General features: G+C 46.5%; 5 protein-coding genes across 5 annotated transcripts; 1 reads left to right on the top strand and 4 right to left on the bottom strand.

Annotated features, from left to right (window-relative positions):
- Nucleotides 1-956: 956 nt before the first annotated feature.
- Nucleotides 957-1733, bottom strand: MAA_08631 (metal dependent phosphohydrolase; the record flags this gene model as incomplete). Its single annotated transcript, XM_007826629.1, has 1 exon — nt 957-1733. The coding sequence occupies one exon, from the start codon at nt 1731-1733 to the stop codon at nt 957-959; it is 777 nt and encodes a 258-aa protein (XP_007824820.1).
- Nucleotides 1734-3051: 1318 nt separating this feature from the next.
- Nucleotides 3052-3892, bottom strand: MAA_08630 (FMN-binding split barrel; the record flags this gene model as incomplete). Its single annotated transcript, XM_007826628.1, has 3 exons — nt 3052-3234; nt 3291-3543; nt 3612-3892. The coding sequence occupies 3 exons, from the start codon at nt 3890-3892 to the stop codon at nt 3052-3054; spliced, it is 717 nt and encodes a 238-aa protein (XP_007824819.1).
- Nucleotides 3893-4604: 712 nt separating this feature from the next.
- MAA_08629 (uncharacterized protein) lies at nt 4605-5138 on the top strand (the record flags this gene model as incomplete). Its single annotated transcript, XM_007826627.1, has 1 exon — nt 4605-5138. One exon carries the CDS (start codon nt 4605-4607, stop codon nt 5136-5138), a length of 534 nt encoding a protein of 177 aa, XP_007824818.1.
- Nucleotides 5139-6963: 1825 nt separating this feature from the next.
- MAA_08628 (Crotonase, core) lies at nt 6964-7791 on the bottom strand (the record flags this gene model as incomplete). The annotated part of the gene is made up of 1 exon (XM_007826626.1): nt 6964-7791. The coding sequence occupies one exon, from the start codon at nt 7789-7791 to the stop codon at nt 6964-6966; it is 828 nt and encodes a 275-aa protein (XP_007824817.1).
- Nucleotides 7792-15312: 7521 nt separating this feature from the next.
- MAA_08627 (uncharacterized protein) lies at nt 15313-16092 on the bottom strand (the record flags this gene model as incomplete). Its single annotated transcript, XM_007826625.1, has 1 exon — nt 15313-16092. The coding sequence occupies one exon, from the start codon at nt 16090-16092 to the stop codon at nt 15313-15315; it is 780 nt and encodes a 259-aa protein (XP_007824816.1).
- Nucleotides 16093-17122: the final 1030 nt, after the last annotated feature.

Consider the following 17122-nt stretch of genomic DNA (forward strand, 5'->3'; position numbering starts at 1 on the left):
TATTATTAATATAATACTTAACTACTTAGATTAACTGTTTTAGTAGCTTTACTAATATAAACTATAACTAGTTTATCCCTTGGGAACCTTAGCCGTTATAATTTCGGCTGAACGGGACGCCAAGCAGCAGAGAAAGAACAAGGCGTGTATTAAGGAATATAAAGCTACGACAGGAAAGCGGAGCCTGTTAAGGCTAATAAATAATATGGCTAACGTGACTAAAGAAATAATGACCTGCGATACTAAGAGAGAGGTGGGAATTGATAGGGTTAATAGGATAAAGGATAGGTTGAGATAAGGAAGGAGGGAAAGAAAGGAGAGAGTTAGGTTTTGGTAGTTAGTCTTATAGATTTTCTCTAAAGCAGCGGGAGGAGGAAAAGTGGGTCTTAGGGGTTTTGGGGGCGGCGCCTAGCCTATGCGGGCAGGCGGTCAAAATCGGCAGCTAATTTGCAAGCAACGACTTTACCATTGATGTTTCAATGTCAGCCGTTTCCGGTTTAGAAGCCTACCATCTTGGATAATTGGATAACGAAATGTCAAAAATAATGCATAGAAGCGAAATACGACTTGGAATAGCAGCGTATTCCATCTTCTCAATCTGCGCTACCTTCACAAACCTGATGCTACCTTGCCAACCGATCAGTCACACCTACATCAAGGCATTTTCTTGCCAAAGCCAGACGACTACGCGCTGCTGTCTTTGCTCGAACTCGACATGATTAATGTCCCCATACAGCCACAATTTACGTTAGTAGTAAGCGATTGTTTAGTCGTCGCCCTCGCCGGAAACATGTAACGGTAACTGCCGTGTATGACTGAATTTGATCGTAATTGACTCACATTGCCGATTAACAGTGCGGCAATGCCTCATTAAAGGTCTAACTTTGGTAGCAAATAATAATATAAAAGCTCGGCGGTCATCAGAACGGTATCCACAATTGCGGACTCAACTTCTATTACCGTCTGTCTAATTGCTCTAGTGCATATAGCCCCGATAGTAGAAGGTCTGCTGATTGATTTGCGTCCCAATTTCGAGTAAATTCCTCCTTTCTTTTTCCATGTCCGTCTACTCCAAACCTCATCCCAAATACCCCAACAAAGTTGTCGTAAGTAGTGACGGGCTTTGTGCGGCACAATCCACACATAACTTGCTTGAGACCCTCAGCTGTAAATCCGTTGCGTGGAAATCTTTCCATTACTCTGTGATATTCCTCAGATGTTATGAGATTGTCCTTTCCCGGGCCGTTGGGGAAAGCTGGTCCCATGAAGTCGACAGCAATACCCATGTTGGTAAGCACTACTTCACCCGCAGCGTGCTTTGCGATGGACAGTGTTGTGTGCAGAGCAATAGCATCCCAGCAGCGCTGCATATTATGCTGATTCCATCGATCACCCAGCTCAGGATTGCAGGCTTTGCAGCCACGCAGAAACTCCCTTGCTATGTTTGCGCCATCAACCTCAAATCTCTTGTCTTCTGACACAAGCGCTGCCGTCTTTGCCCAACCCATGTCATGCAAAATGCAACTCACGAGGACAACCTCCAGATTCACACCTGAGGCCGAGAAGGATGGAATTTTCCGGAAAATAAGAGATGCCCAGTACGCTGAGCGGACAACGTGATTAAACGTCATATTGTCGCAGTGCTCATGGACAAAAGCCAGAGCTTGGTCCACCACAACAGAAGGCTCAAACCGCAGCCAGATCTCCGGTATGTCTTTCAATGAATTATCCATGGCGAGTAGTCCGGAGTTCTGGGTCTACAAGGTCCTAGCGACTCGGTGTGTACAAGATTGGTGCAGTGCTATGTCTGTTGAGAATGCCACCGAGAGCCTGGAAAATGGCAGCTAGTGGTGGTTAAATATCATTGACACGAGACGCCACGCATCTCACCGGCAAGCCAGCCCGCAGCCGATTTGAGTAGGAAGGAAAGGGATATGTATATCCGCTACGACTCGGCATACTACGAGGCCAAGAATACAAAGAGGAAATGTAACGTGTTTGGTGGCCTTTATAAATAGCTCTGCTCTACAACAGTTTGGGACATTATGATAAGTATACTCCGTGCTTCGGTACATACCCCAGGTACTTCTACGTATGTGGTAGGTGGGTGGCCACTGGAGCTGCAGTTGCTCCGGTTCTCGTAGCTATCATACCTGACCAGATCCGCATTGAAATGGCTTATGACCCATCGATAGGTCATAACCACCCCCTTAGGTATTCATTGCCACGCGCTGTAGGTATTGGAAATGTGGAGGCGCTGGAATATCATTGGTATCCCAGTCGGCTCTTGAATAGCCACAAACGTCAGATGTAGAACCCGACCGCGATTAACCGGCGGCAGGACTTGACATTTCAGCCGAGAGTGTTCGGAAGAAGATTCCTGATTCCAAAGACGACCAGGTGCCTGTAACGACGGCTCTGAGTCCGCGAGTGGAGTGGCCTGAAAAGCCAGCCGCCGCCGACGAGCTGCTAACGTCTGCGGGGAAGTAGGAATTTTGAAAGGGGAGAGTTGGGTTGGGTTCGTAACAAAGAGGTTTGTTGTTCCTTAGGGTGGCTAACTTGGCTTGTAAGCGAATGCCTTGAAGAGTTTTGGCCATTACATTCATTAAAACAACGTTTATCGCTACCCATGGAGCTCTAGCTGTTGCTTCAGCACGTCACAATCGAGCTGGCACTATACAAGCCGCCTACCTTTGTCGAATGACATTGTCGGGCCAAGATCTTTTGTCCTTGCTTCGCTAACTCTGTGGCGACAACTGGGCGGGCACAGCAGACTACAAGATTGCCAGTTTCGCCTCGTCTAGTGCTGTGGAATCCTCCAAACTCTGCCATAGACATCTCTCGTTGCCAGGCATTGGTATCTTTGATGCGGTTTTCAATTTGAGCATGCTTAGGCGATTGGCCGCGTCTGAAAAACGCAATAGTTCAGATGGATCTAAAACAAAACCTACTATTACCTATCACCGCCTACCAAAAACATGCATCTAGCGCAATAAATTGAGGAAATGGAACATTATATATTAGATACCGCATGCGACCTTCAGAGCTGGTTCATTTCGCTCCGTCTTCAACCTCTTTTTCCGTTTCCTTGGGCGGCGCAGCACCTGCCAGGACACCCATACTCTCTGTATCATCAGGCATGAATGGCATCTTCATATCAAATATATTGTTAATAGCCGTATACTGATGGTAGCCGAGTCGAGCTAACGGGGCAGCCTTCAGAACATCAAACAGCTATTCAGGAACAGTTAACAAAACGCATCCAATCCATCAAGAACATTGGTACTTACTCCATCCGGCGTGATATATTCTCCTTTGACATGGATTCCTACCACGCGTCCCACAACAATATCTGAATGGCCAACCAACGAGTCGCCTTGGATACGAATGATGGAATGCACCCTGCACTCAAAGCTCACGGGAGATTGGGCCACACGAGGCGGTTTCACAACGCGGCTTGGTGCCTTGGTTACACTTGAAATGGGAAACTCATCTTCCCAAGACTCAAGGGAGGATGCATTGACGGCATCTCTGAGATCATAGCTATGTGACAATTAGTGCTCCGTTGTCGGCGCTGAGGTCATGATGTCGAGTAACGGGAGGGCACTCACGTGGCCATATTCCACACAAACTCGCCAGTGTCTCTGGCATTGACGACTGAGTCCTTGCTGCGCTTCTTATACACAGATTGATGTCCAATAAAAAGAATTGTGGGGGGGTCAAAGGAGACGTTGTTAAATTGGCTAAATGGCCCTAGATTATCCTGGCCGTCCTTGCTGGTAGTACTAATCCAGCCGATCGGACGAGGAATAACAAAGCTTTTAAACGGATCATGCGGTAAACCAGAGCGTTCGCCCTTGGGAGGTTCGTAGAAAAGATCTGGGCGAGCCATGACGGCAGAACAAGACGGAGGGCAAACTTGGGAATTGGGCCTGAGTTATGAGGGTGATAACTTGGGACTTTTGACACAAAGATGACTGTAATTCCGAGGACTAGGGATGAAGGAGATGAACCCTTCTAATAAAGGATTTTAGAGCCTTGTATATCATTTTGCATAGAAGAGCCATGTACAGACGTATGAGGTCCCAGGTTGAGGCACTGATACACACTGGGTGGGGCGCGCCAGATTGTTAGCGCCTCGGCATCGCGGCGGCCCTCGGGAAGGATGCTGACCAATGTTGGGCACTCCATGTCAGCTGCCTCGCCCCCACCTGTCAACTTTAGTGCTCATCACTAGTGGAACCTTTTGTCCCCTTGATCCGAGGTATGATGTCATTGCATTATAAAACACAGGGTTAATCCAGCGGGAGAGCGAATTACTAATTGGTGAAATCACAAATGGCGCCCGCGCCTTCATTTAAATGGCAAATCGGTATTGCCTAGGCATATGGCTGAATTTTGGTGTGTTTTTGCCGCACCGAGGCAACGTGGAAGCCTGGTTTCGCGTTTCAACTTTGTACAAGTACGTAGGGTTAGACGTCAAACAACCATGGGTCAACGGAGTGTAGCTTTCAGCATCACAAGTAACCTGAACTAATAATAACACGTCACACTGAAGCATATCTGATCAGAATCAACCCTCTTCACCCCCAAGTATGCAAAGGATGAACGCAGCTACATTCAGACACACTGGGGATTGGAACGCCGCCTCTCGTCAAAACAGAGCTTTGCGTTTTATTGAGTCCTACGCCAAGGAGGTGGCTTCCGATATTGGCATCCAGTACTCCGCAACAAAATACTACGCTCCTTCATGCGTCTTCTTTGACACCACAAATGTCACATATAACGGTGCCAACGACATTAAGGCCTGGATGCAACGTCTCTTCTCCTCATTTGACAAAATTGAATTCACCGGTCTCACTTTTCTGGTCATCGAAGAAGGAATCCCCGAGCAGGATACTCCAATTTATACTGTCAATGCCGAATTTATGGCAAAATACTACGTCAAGGGCGACCCGGAACCCGTTTCAGTTCCTAGATTGTTCATTTTCACCATCGGTCCAAGTGAGTCGGAAGACGGGTTTGATGGACTGCAATATCTAGATGTAAAATTGTACTGGGATACCTCTTTGGTTAGAGAGAAGATTTTAAGACGTCGTATTACAAGTGTGAAGGATCAGGGTGGTCCTGTTGATTAAATCAAACAGCATCCGATGGCCGCGGTAATCGTTCGTGCTGAGGAAGCACCGATGATTATGAATGGATCAAATCGCCGTGCTTCGCGCGCTTGAAAGGTAATTTGAGGAAACCAAGTCGAAATGATGAATTAAAATAGCTTAATTTACGCGCACTCTTTACATTGGCCATACTAATCATCAATTAATCATGGAATTGATTAGGCCATCTCATATCAGCTATTTTGATCATGGATATCCATTCACTGCCGCAGGAACAGAGCCTTGGGCCGCGCAGACCAACCATATTCGGAATCTGGAAATCTTATATCTTAGTGTGATACCGCAGCTCAACAATGTACTCCTTGATTGCAGTTTTATCCGCCGTCCACTTCTATTGTCCATTTCACTTCAGCCAAAGGGAGGCGAACGAGATTCTCCTTGATGGCGGGAACATACCGCGGGTTTGAATCATCCACGGCCTACACAGCAGCCGTCATATCTTTGTCGAGACGCAAGCCTAAATTGTGGGCAGACTGACGGATGGTATCTGAGGCAACTGCGCAGCTATCCGTGTTGATAGAACACGTCATCATGATTGCGGTATGTATACGAGCGACTAGCTCGCTGGTTAACTGTAAATTCCAGCGTAGATCACAGTAGCTCAGATATGCCGTTCGTGACCTGGAACGAGATCGGAATGCCAGGTTTCCGCCTCAACACAACACCATGCCTTCCGTCCTCTTCGAATCTCATGCGTATACTAACAAAGTATTTAAAAAATTGCATAATGTCACCCGGGAAGTAAAAATACTTCATAATGATAATGAGCGTGGAGTGTGGCGGCGGCTGACACCTCATCCCAAGTCGCTCTGCAGGATGCAAAATTGACCGTGAATGAGGCTCCGAATGGCTGATGTAGACATGATCGGTGCTATGATCAGGAGCGAATACTGAGGCAGAGGGGGGGAGGTTTGTTCCCGAAACCGACTGCGGTTGAAGGCTTCCGAATTACTCGGCCACCATATTTATCCAGATTATTCCACAGAACCAATGAGCTCTTTATAAATATTCAAAGAATACACGGCTTGTGGCAAGACTATGTGGTTCGACTTTTTGTTTTTTACATTCTCTAGCCGCAATGATGAAATGCGGATGGCTGCCTGGCTGCGTGCAAAGCACAACATGGCCGACGCGCCGAGATAGGAAATAATATCCAACTCATCACGGTTCTCGGTCAAGAATTTGCCAACGGCCTGAACCTTGAACCCCGCAGAACCAGAAATGTAGTCGCCGTTGACTCACGCACCATCGTTGCAAAGTTCCAAGTTGACATCTTAAGCTGGCAACTGATTGTGGAGGAGCAGTCCCATACCTGGATAAGCCAATGTGGAGCGAATGGGCGAAATTTCAGATTGCTCAAATTGTATCAAGCGACCGCGGTTCTTTGGCATTTGGGCTCTGTCCCTCGACATTCCTCGGACGTCCACCAGATGAAACAACTTGGCAGCGGTTTGACCCTGCTTATGACCCCAATTGATCATTTTTTCTTCCTCCTCCCGACACATGCTAATATCCTTTTACCAAGAATGCTACCGCCACCCGCAGATTCCTCTGCCTACACTCTGATCGCAGAGCTAATTTTGGGGGACCACAGTGTTCCGGGAGACTGGAAATAAAATCAACTTTATCATTCACTCTCCTTATTTCTCGATAATTGCATCACTTGAGAAATCGAATCACGCTCACCGTGCCTCCCTCCGCAACTTGTGAGATACATTAAGCTCGGCAACGTGGTATCAATTAACAGGATCGTCGTAGGAGCCGGCCCCATATCTGTAGTAGTTCTCTATCCTTCAGTAAACCATGTTGCATGCTTTGCAGTAAACTCTGCGATATTCAGCTCGACATCTCGGTCTCTTTCCAGACCTTTCTGAAACAACAATTGCATCCTCTTTTGTACTTCAGGATTGACCCAGAGCCGTCCCATAGTTTGGGTGGACTCGGAAATCTCTTCCACTTTCGGAAGTCCAAAGCGTTGATTCGTTAGTTTTTTCGATGACATCAATGATGCCTTTTCCCATCCAGCTACACGACGTGCAAATCGATCGACAAAGGTCTCGAATTCGGCATCGGGCACAGCTCGATTAATCCAGCCGTATGCCGCGGAAGTTACCGCATCGAATTCGTCACCACCGCAAACAATCTCGAGCATACGTCCGCGTGTGACCTGTCTTGGGAGTAGTTCCATACCACCGCCTCCTGGTAAAAGTCCAAAACTAACCTCCCCTTGTGACAGAATGGCTTTCTCCTCGCTGCCGAAGCGAATATCGCAGGCCAAGACAAACTCAGATCCTATGCCTCTGGTTCTTCCACGAATAGCGGCAACACTGATGACGGGGATGGTGGCGAGCTTCACCATCATCACTGGCCATTTAGCCAACAAATCAGGAGGGATGGATGGAGCTTTCTGAAGGTCATAGTGAGAGATGAAAAAGTCTGGCAATGCGCTATCGAAAACCAGGACCTTGAGATCCTGGTCAATTTCCACATCCTGCAGGAGATCCCAGAGACCAAGGAAAATCTCTGGCCCTGCGAGGTTGAAAGGAGGTAGATTGATTGTAGCCCGCCAATAGTGAGGCGTCACTTTCGTGACATCCAATGGACCGTAGGACATTTTCAGGGTTTAGTGTGGATGAAACTATCGCTGCTGGCGAAACGTGGTTGAAATGTCGAGATAATACAAAATTGGACCTATCTCCGCTTTGGAAACTTACAGGGGTTGGTAGATGCGATGAAGTTTTATATAGTAGCGACGACATACCAAGAAGAGAATGTGGCAGATGAAATTGTCTTCCGGCATGTCGGAGACAATGGAATTCACACAACTCATTAGTAACTTTAGTATTCGTATATCTTGCAACTCGCCGGCTTTGACATGACAAATCGGCTTGTTGAATGGCGAGTTTCATGGGACCGCGGTGCAATAAAATCACTAACCTGTCGCACAAACGCCACAATTTTGCATCGCGAATCGTGGATCAATATTTGGAGTTACGTGCCGAGGCTTCAGCCCTGTTGTGGCAAGAAAGTCTAGACCCAGCACTTATGCATAGCATTTGCCAAATTCGGGAACTTTTCAGTGTCCGCCTGTTACCACCCATGCAAGCCACCGGTGCCACCGGCACTTGAAGAGTTGGGCGGAGCAAAACTATGCTGCAAGCGACCATATATTCGTGTCGGTAATACACTTCTTTCTTATTACTACCTCAAATATATTGGAGACCGTATTTCCAAATGTGTGATAAACCAAGGCGATATCCTTTATTTACGACTATTACGCATTTCACGTACGTGACATAATCCTGCATAAACTTACCTGGAGCTTCGGGATGTTAAATCGTGGCAGAGAATGACGTAGGGGTACACGATGGCGTTGAAGCGGGAGACGTACGGGCGGGTGACGGGGTAAGAGCAGGCGACGGTGTAAGAGATGTTGGCATCGATATTGCAGTTGATAGGAACAGGAAGCATTTAGGGCTACAGGTTCTATCAACAACATCTGAGCATGATGTTGCATATTATGTCAGGCAACCAGACTGTTGTTATGTTGCCCGATTGTCCCTTTTCAAGGAAGAGAGAGCCCTCATAGAAAAAGCAGAGTAAGACTGCATGTAACCATATCAGGCAAAACTACAGCCACCAGCCGCCATAACCCTCTCAGCTTAATCTATTTATAGTAGTCGGACCGGTCGGACCATGGTCTCGAGAAACCCTCAGACCAGACCAAGTCTTGGCGGTCTAGACCAGGCTGGGACCAAGACAGACCAGACTATTCCGATTACTGGGCCCAAGCCCTTCTTCTTGTACCTCAACTACTTGACTTGTTTATATATCTCCACATCTCCCCTATACCTTGTACTGGCGGGGAGAAGAGGTGCAAGAGCATTTATTATCCTTACAAGACCTTGATACGAACGAGTTGTCCTAGGGGTAGGGAAAGTGCGCGAGAATAACTAGACCTTTCACTTATTAATATTAAATTACACTTAATTCTCATATTAAATATAGAGCTGTAAACAGAGCTTATATTACTTAAAATAATAATAATAATTTTATAAAGAGAAGCTTGGTTAATAACAAGTCTTGTACCGTCACAAGTTTGGCTACTAGGTTAATAAAACCGTCTATTAATAAAAACACGAACCAAGGTAATTGCTATGTTGAATAACAAAAATACCTTCTATATGCCAAGTAGCGAATAATCTTCCGCCTATTCACTATTTAACACATAAATTCACCTACACTAACCCCCCCTTTAATTGCTTTTGTTATTCGTGGCCGGGCTAAAATACCGAAGTATAGTAGTAACCAGCTAGCCTAGTCGGCGATCTTAGTCTGAGAAGATAAGCTCCTCCGTCAGATCCTGGTGAAAAGGGTCAAATGTGCAGGCATAAGACCACTATTAATTTATATATTAGTAGTCTAGTGTAGGTTTCTTATCAGTAGGGACATACCCGGTCTCTGGAGTCTGCTTCTATCTGGCATTGGCACTAAGATTAAATGCTATATTAGCAACTTCTTTGTTTTTAACGTGCTCCTATGCTGCCGAATTGTACTCACGTCGCGCTTCTTTTCCTGGCAAAGAGGGCTAAGACCATCTTTGGCCTATTGTAGGTTATTAAATTAGTAAATCTCCTATAACGGACAGCTTCATAAATAGTCAAGTATAAAAGCTTACAGGTATATCTTTGTTACGCTATTAATAGTTAGCATTAGATTATAGCATAGAGTTTGAGATAGTAGACAGTCCCAGGAGAGTACTTACCCGCATAAATGATGAACAGGAAATCCTACCCCTCTACAAATATCGTGTTAGCTATGGGAAGGTTTGGTTAGGAGCATTATGCCTAGCTACCTGTTCTTCTTTGCACAAGAGGTCTTGGCCCGTTGCTATTTTGTAACGGCTAAGGTTCCCAAGGGATAAACTAGTCGTAGTTTATGTTGGCAGAACAACTAGGGCAGTCAATCTGAGCGGTTGGTTGTTACGTTGGTGATAGGTCGTAGACCATAACCAAGTGATCAGAGTCAAAGAGTTATAAGCGAAGCTTAGGTCAATGTAATGATCGTGGTTAAAAGCTAAGGAGCTAAAGTCTATCTACAGAGAAAGAAAATTACAGCGGCTATATAGTCCATCGCGTGAGGTCAATCGAGTGAATCGAGACTCAATTCCCTCGATTCTTATACCTGTCAAAGTGATCAAACCTCGAATGCTTCGATCACTTACACGCCCAATTCTACCGGGGTTCTCCCGCCAGTGGTTACCACCGCGGGGTGGCTCATGCAGCCGGCCCATTCTGCGACCTACACTGCAGCCTGCGGCTGGGTCGTAACATATTTCCAAAACTCGCTGCGGGGTCTGTGCTCATTTAAGAGTTAGCTGTCTACCAAAAGTATTACATATTAAATAAGAATAAAATCTGCGTACGATAATACCATTTATATCCGCCTCAGTCAAGGCAGGCGTAGTCTGTGGTGCTGCCAGGGCCAGACCGGCGAGAGTCGCAAATGCAAGATAGGTATACTTCATCGTGAAGAGACTATCAAATAAGCTAATAATATTCTTAAAATAAGTGAAGGAGAAAAATGCTTATTTTTAAGTACAGATTAGTATATAATATTCGGCGGATCTAGCCCTTATATACTATAAAATCTTTCTAAGCTCCTTTGATTTGTCTTACTAATTTGCCTAAACCAAGGGGAAGCATGGCGACCTAGCGTAAATTCCTGCATAGGGCGAAACGCGTCACCTGTCAGGCAATGACTCAGATATCAGCCGATACGTCATGTCTAGAATAGAGCTGCCCAGCTGCCGGGTCCCACTTTACCGCTACATGTGTATTTGTATATAACGGAGCATCTAAGGACCCAGGGCATGGCACATGTATAGGGATCCAGATAGCCCCTTGACATTATGCCTCAGGTTTATGGTAATAGAGTGTTTACTAGCTCGGACCGAAATATTTTAATTTCAATGTTATCTCTAGTCACGCAACGTTTATGCGGCGTACTAGAAATTTGAGGTGCGGGGCTCATTTGGCCTGTAGCATGCTGTAAGGGAAGGAACAGCCCCACCTTAGAACTTGAATAGCTATGTCCATGTCGAGTCAGGTCTGGTCCCACCAGCTCGACCTTGCTCGCGCTCTTGTACTGTTACACGTGCTAGAAACCAACTAATTGATTAGTTACCTTACAGACAAGAATTACTCGTGCCACGCCCTGTTTATTTGGCACTTGCAGAACTCGCACTAATAGGGGTGATGCTTATTCCCATAACGGATGCATGTAACGGTTGGGGCTCCCAAGGGATAAACCGGTCGGGGTCGTAATAATGAGCAGATTGTGATGCCTTTATTCGGTGGTATTATTACATTCAAAGTTATTATCAGCCGGGTGCATCTCAACGGCCCCGGCGAAGATCCACGACAACTAGGGACCCGAAAAATAAATTTAGAGATTATTAATAGTATAGTCGCAAGAACAGGCGTGCTCGGAAGGCGGCAGACGAGGCAGCTCAAGCCGTGCAATGGGCTGTCACCAACCTGAATAAGGATATATGTAGCGACATAGAACGTATTCCCGCTACAAAGGAGAATCTTAGTTCTGCGTCAGAGCTACGTTATTTCTTTATATCTGACTAAGAATTTTTGCTAATAATAGCAATAGCAAAAGATTCTGAAATCCGAACGCCCCTTATAAGGTTCGGGATATACTTAAACGCCGCGTATAAAGTTCTCGTCTGAGTATCAATAATATATCGCTATAGAATAGGCAGTATTACACTACCTTCTATCATACTTGAGAGAAGCTAGTTTCAGTTATTTGATACAGCTATACATACCTTTTTGCCGCTATCTAGCTCTCGTCGGATCGGGGTGGCAAAGCCGTCGTTTAGAGCGGTGGTGCAAGGCGTACAAAGCCCATGATGATAGCTGCGGTACCTGGTAACGTTACTTTGGAACGTCACTTTGGACGTCCCGCTTAAAATGGTCCAACAGATGCCAAGTATAAGTCTGCCGATGACTGTGGCCCTTGAAGCCAGCAAGTAGATGGACCTGATTGAAATTGCAAGTCATGCCTCCCTCGCAGTGACATTGTACCAGCGCCAAATTCAGGTAGCATTTGTTATAACATAAAGCGTCTGGTATCAACGAATTGCTTACGACACGATGGACATGTGTTCAGATGCTGGCATAAGTTTTCTCTACTATGCGTAGCCTTCCGGCATGAAATGCCAAAGAGTGAAGTTTACCTATCTATAATCAAGTCTTGACACGGATAGTGGCATATTTCCACGAGCCCAAATATCCACGCAGGCCACTGACTCAAGGCTTCAATCCGAGGCTTAATTTCTGGGACCATAGGGGTAGATCCTTGAATGCAAAACGTGAATTACTCGCGGCGTTATTAATTTTTACTACGGAAACGGCCAGTTAATAGTTAGTGGGTCAATTTTTGCGCGCTTTAACCTACTAATTATGTATTAGCTGTTCCCCTGGTAATAAAAATTAATAACGCCGCGAGTAATTCACGTATCAAATGGATTGTATTTATTGTGATAATTATTGGCCCACGATGTGGCGTTGTTCGGTCGGACCAATCTGCTCCGGCCTACAACCACCCTGATTGGTTGCATTAATATTATTCTGTTCCGGCACCACCAGCCGGGCCTGTGGGGCGGTCCGCAATAGGGGTTACCCAGGGCAACAATACCAACTATAAAGGCCACGATATCGGGCTGTACGTACGGAATAGCTTCTCTTTTCTTAGACTTTTGAATATATACGATTTGCATCCTGTTACTAGTAACATTAATCCCTTATGAGACCAACAGTATTGATATGTCTGGATCCACATCCAGCCCTGCCTCAACGACTGCCGTGGTCAGACTCACAGGCCTGCCTGATTCTGTCATGGCTAAAATTACCCATTTGGCGTGTTATTGTAATGGCGATGTAAGTTGCTACTGCTTTAGACCAAATTAATTAATGAAATTCATGCTGCTGAGAGAAGATGCTCGAGAACGAGTCAGACTTTAGGTGGAACAAGCCACGAGACCTGCGGGTATTTAAATAGCTTGACTGCTCTACAAAGCTACACTCATAATATATAACACTTATACTTTAGATCAATTTTACTAACATTACAATATCACTCGAAATTCTTACCATTTCGTCTCTAAAATAGAGGTCGCCATCCTCTTGCTCGTCTATAGAAGGCGTGTCAACTCAAGTCGCTCATGCAAGGTATTACGACCCATTTCAGGGCTGAACGTGGGCAACGCCATGCCTTAAAAACGTGCCCTTGACAAAGAATTGCCAGCAAACCGGTCGAAATATTGTGAATTTTCCCCGATTCAAAAAGCTGCCGTGGTGGCTACGTTATCTGCAGGTACGCTTGCAGCTTTGTTCAAAACACACCGCGTATTCGAGGTGCTTCACAACTGGACTGCAGAGAGAGCCAGAAATCCCCCAGACCACCATTCGTGCAGGGCTCATAAATTACGTGTGAGAGTCCAACATAGCAAGCTATACAAAGCACCTATGGCTATTGAGCTCCCAGCTTATCCAGCGAGGGAAGAAGTAGTCACTTTTCATTTACCGTAGCACACTGTTTCCAAGTCCCGGTCGACTCAGGTTCTACTACACCAACCGTTTATCTCTCGGCCTTTTTATCTGTTTTGAAGGGATTTGCAGACCGTTCGTGATAAATCAAGTAGATTTGAACTCTCTGCCTATGAGGTGCCTGTAAAAATACAGATAACAAGCGGTGCAATAATTGTATTACCGCGTTCCGCGGGTAAAATGCCAATTGTATTATTGCACTGCAAATTTCACCACATAAAATTAGTTCTGGCTGGACCTAATTTCACCCTGCGACCCATCGCTTTCCTAAGAAGAGGCCTTGAATCCTCTTCATAATATCCCCTACATTCATCGCTTGAATCGCCTTGCTGCCATACTGACCAAGAAGAAGTCTCCTCCTATCCGGACTAAGTCCAAACTCCCTTGGATACAAACCCGTGGGAATTCTCGGAAAGCCCTGGACACCTCCCAAGGCCGCTTTGGTATTAACAACGGTTAGGCGCGTCGTCGCACCAGTGTAGTGAAACCTATTCGAATCGGCTGTAATAATATACTTCCCTCCATCACCGTTGATTAAGACAGAGCCAACGGGCGAAGTACCGACTTGAACTTCAGCCAGAAGAGCATCAAATGGGCTGCAAACTAGTTTTGCCGCATCAAATGCAAGGAGCTTGTTGCTGTTTCGCGCCGTAACCCAGATGTCCTTTCCGCCCGGCGAGGCGAGTGCTCGCACGGGCTAACTAGTTTATCTCTTAAAAACCTTAGCCGTTACATTTGGGATCCAGCTATAGCTATTATCCATAGCCTGTCGGGGTGATTTGTTTGCTTTCGAAATAACGCAGGAAGTTTACTTCTTCTTGGCTTGTTTCCTTAGCTTTGAGGGTGCAAGACGCTTGGATATACCCTGAGTCTTTGATGCGCCGGCAGGCTTCCGTCTTGTTTGGCGCAAAGGCTTCACGGTCTGCTCAAATAAAGGCACTATAACTGGACGGTTTTTAGCCTTGTCCTTGAGTCGTTGGCTCCTCCGGGGGGGGCGAGCTAACTGGGTTTTCTTCAACTATTGCAAGCTTCCGGTCAGGCAGTACAGCAATGGTGTTGGATGCGAATCCAGTGGCAGCATTATGATCCACGTTCGATCCCTGCGGAGATACAGCCCCGGCTGGGTTTGACGGGAGGCTCGAACTTGATTTGTCCCTTATGCGAGATGAATCATGTTCCGGGTGATTCTCTGCAGCATCATGCTCTTCATTCTCTATGCTTTCAATCATTCGTGCATGTGGAGGTGCTGCTGCTGAAGAATTCCGTGGCTCAGTAGCCCCCGCAATGCCATTCTCCAACGGTGTCTGCATTTCCTGGCTATGTGATACATGGGCATCCACATGGCCAAATCCGTCTGTGGGTATTATCCTTGGCTCAAGCTGATTCTCGACAGATTGCGCATGGTCCGGCGAAGGATCACGGGTAGGCGGCATTACCAGAGGTCGTTCACATTTCCACGACATCCCAGGAAATCCACGCCATTCATCATCCCAGATGGCCCGTTTGACCCAGGCTCATTGGACATTTTGGAAGGCCAATGCATTAATATCGAGATTCATGGTCACAGTATCTCTTAAATCGGCCTCCAGTCGTTTACTCTCTCTTCGCAGCTGGTAGAGGAACTGCTCGAACGGACGGGAGGCGTTTCTCTCTTTCTCACGGATGCCTCTCCCTATTTCTCGCCGCTCAGCGGCTTCCCGAATTTTTTGGTCGGATTTATTTGGTCGTGGTCGCAGTCGCGGTCGTGGAGGATTCGAGCTGAAAGAAAAGGGAGCAGCACAAGCCGGCGTCTCAGATTCGATTTCCGAATCAGAACACGAATCAGACTCGGGAGGCTCTTCGTGCTTCCAGTCATATTTAGGGATTTCGCTCCAGTTGTCTCTCCATATGCCTTGTTCTACCCATCTCTCCTTGACTCTTTGATGACTCATGCTGTCAGGACCGCGGCCCGGGCCCACGTACATGGGATCTAGACGTCCGCTGAGCATATTTTTGTTGACTTCGTTCTCAACCTCCCTTCTCCCATCATTCCATTGGTCCATGAACTGGTGATAGGGACATGAAGCACATCGCTCATGCTGGAGCTTGAGCCTGAGCTCCGATCGTGTCAGTGGGGCTTGTGGTTCCTCGAAATCAGGAACCTCAAATTCTGTGGTGGCAGCGGACCGACAAGGCGATGTGTAGGGCGGGGGAGGTTGCCTATAGCGCGCCATATCTCGGTTGCGTGCGTCGGAGTCATTGGCGATTTCTTCAAGGGCAGAGTTAAGCCAAGGGCCTCTTATTATGCGGTCCATGATAGGCTATTCGTGGCAGTATTTAACACTCGAAATGCGATGGGGGGAACGAACCGTTTTGCAGATTAGAAAACGACGGTGGCTCAGAGATAAGAAAGTGTTTTCCGAGCGCAAGCCTAGCCACAGAACAAACAGATAAATGCCCTTGTGAGCCATGATATGCAATGCTCACAAAGAACTTGGGGCCATCAAGTTTCACATGTTGTGGACAAGCAACAGAATAAAGGGAAATGATGGATGTCTGAAAGGGTCTGGGGAAGACGCGAAGTGGGTCCATGGAGAGCACCAACCAATCAGGCAGACCATGATGTGACCAAAGAAGTGGGGCAGAGTCTTAGTACTGGTGACACGGCGGTTCGGCCCGGACGCCCCATCTGCCTCTCACGACGTGAATGAATGTGGAGGATGGCGGCTTCTTCATAAACGGCAGTGGGCATGACTTATTAAGTCTCTCCTTTGTTCAGAAATAGCTTGAGAACGCAGGTGTTGCGCGTGTTTGTGGTATCGGCGCTTTTAACCCCTTTTTTTGTTTGGTGTTGCTGTACTCCATTGTACATTCGAGCTCAGACAATCGTTGGCTCTGTGCAATTGCAAGCACTTTGGCTCCGCATGTCGAAAGGCGTCTCAGTGTTTACGGGGACTTTAACAGGAGCTGCATTGGAACCACATCTCCATGCAAATCTGCCCACTTCCGGAGCATTGACCAGGCTGCCTGTCATCTCACCAAGCTCAGCGAAGGCGCTCAGTTGCGGCTCTCAGGTAGGATATGGACCTATGGTATCCCATTGAGTGTGCGAAGGTGCAGCTTTTATAGTGGACCGGGATGTGGGCCAATAAGAAGCCAATTATTCAAAGATACTTATCCTTAATAGTAAGAAATATAAGCATATATGTACTAGTTATCTTTAAATATACATAAAGACATTTACCTCACCGTAATTATACTTAGTGATAAAAGTATCTAACAGGGGTCGCAGGAAAATAGGCCCGATACATAACCTGCACCTTCGCACACTCAATGGGATAAATG

Source organism: Metarhizium robertsii (assembly GCF_000187425.2).
Source record: "Metarhizium robertsii ARSEF 23 chromosome Unknown MAA_Scf_1, whole genome shotgun sequence".
NCBI classification, from domain to species: domain Eukaryota; kingdom Fungi; phylum Ascomycota; class Sordariomycetes; order Hypocreales; family Clavicipitaceae; genus Metarhizium; species Metarhizium robertsii.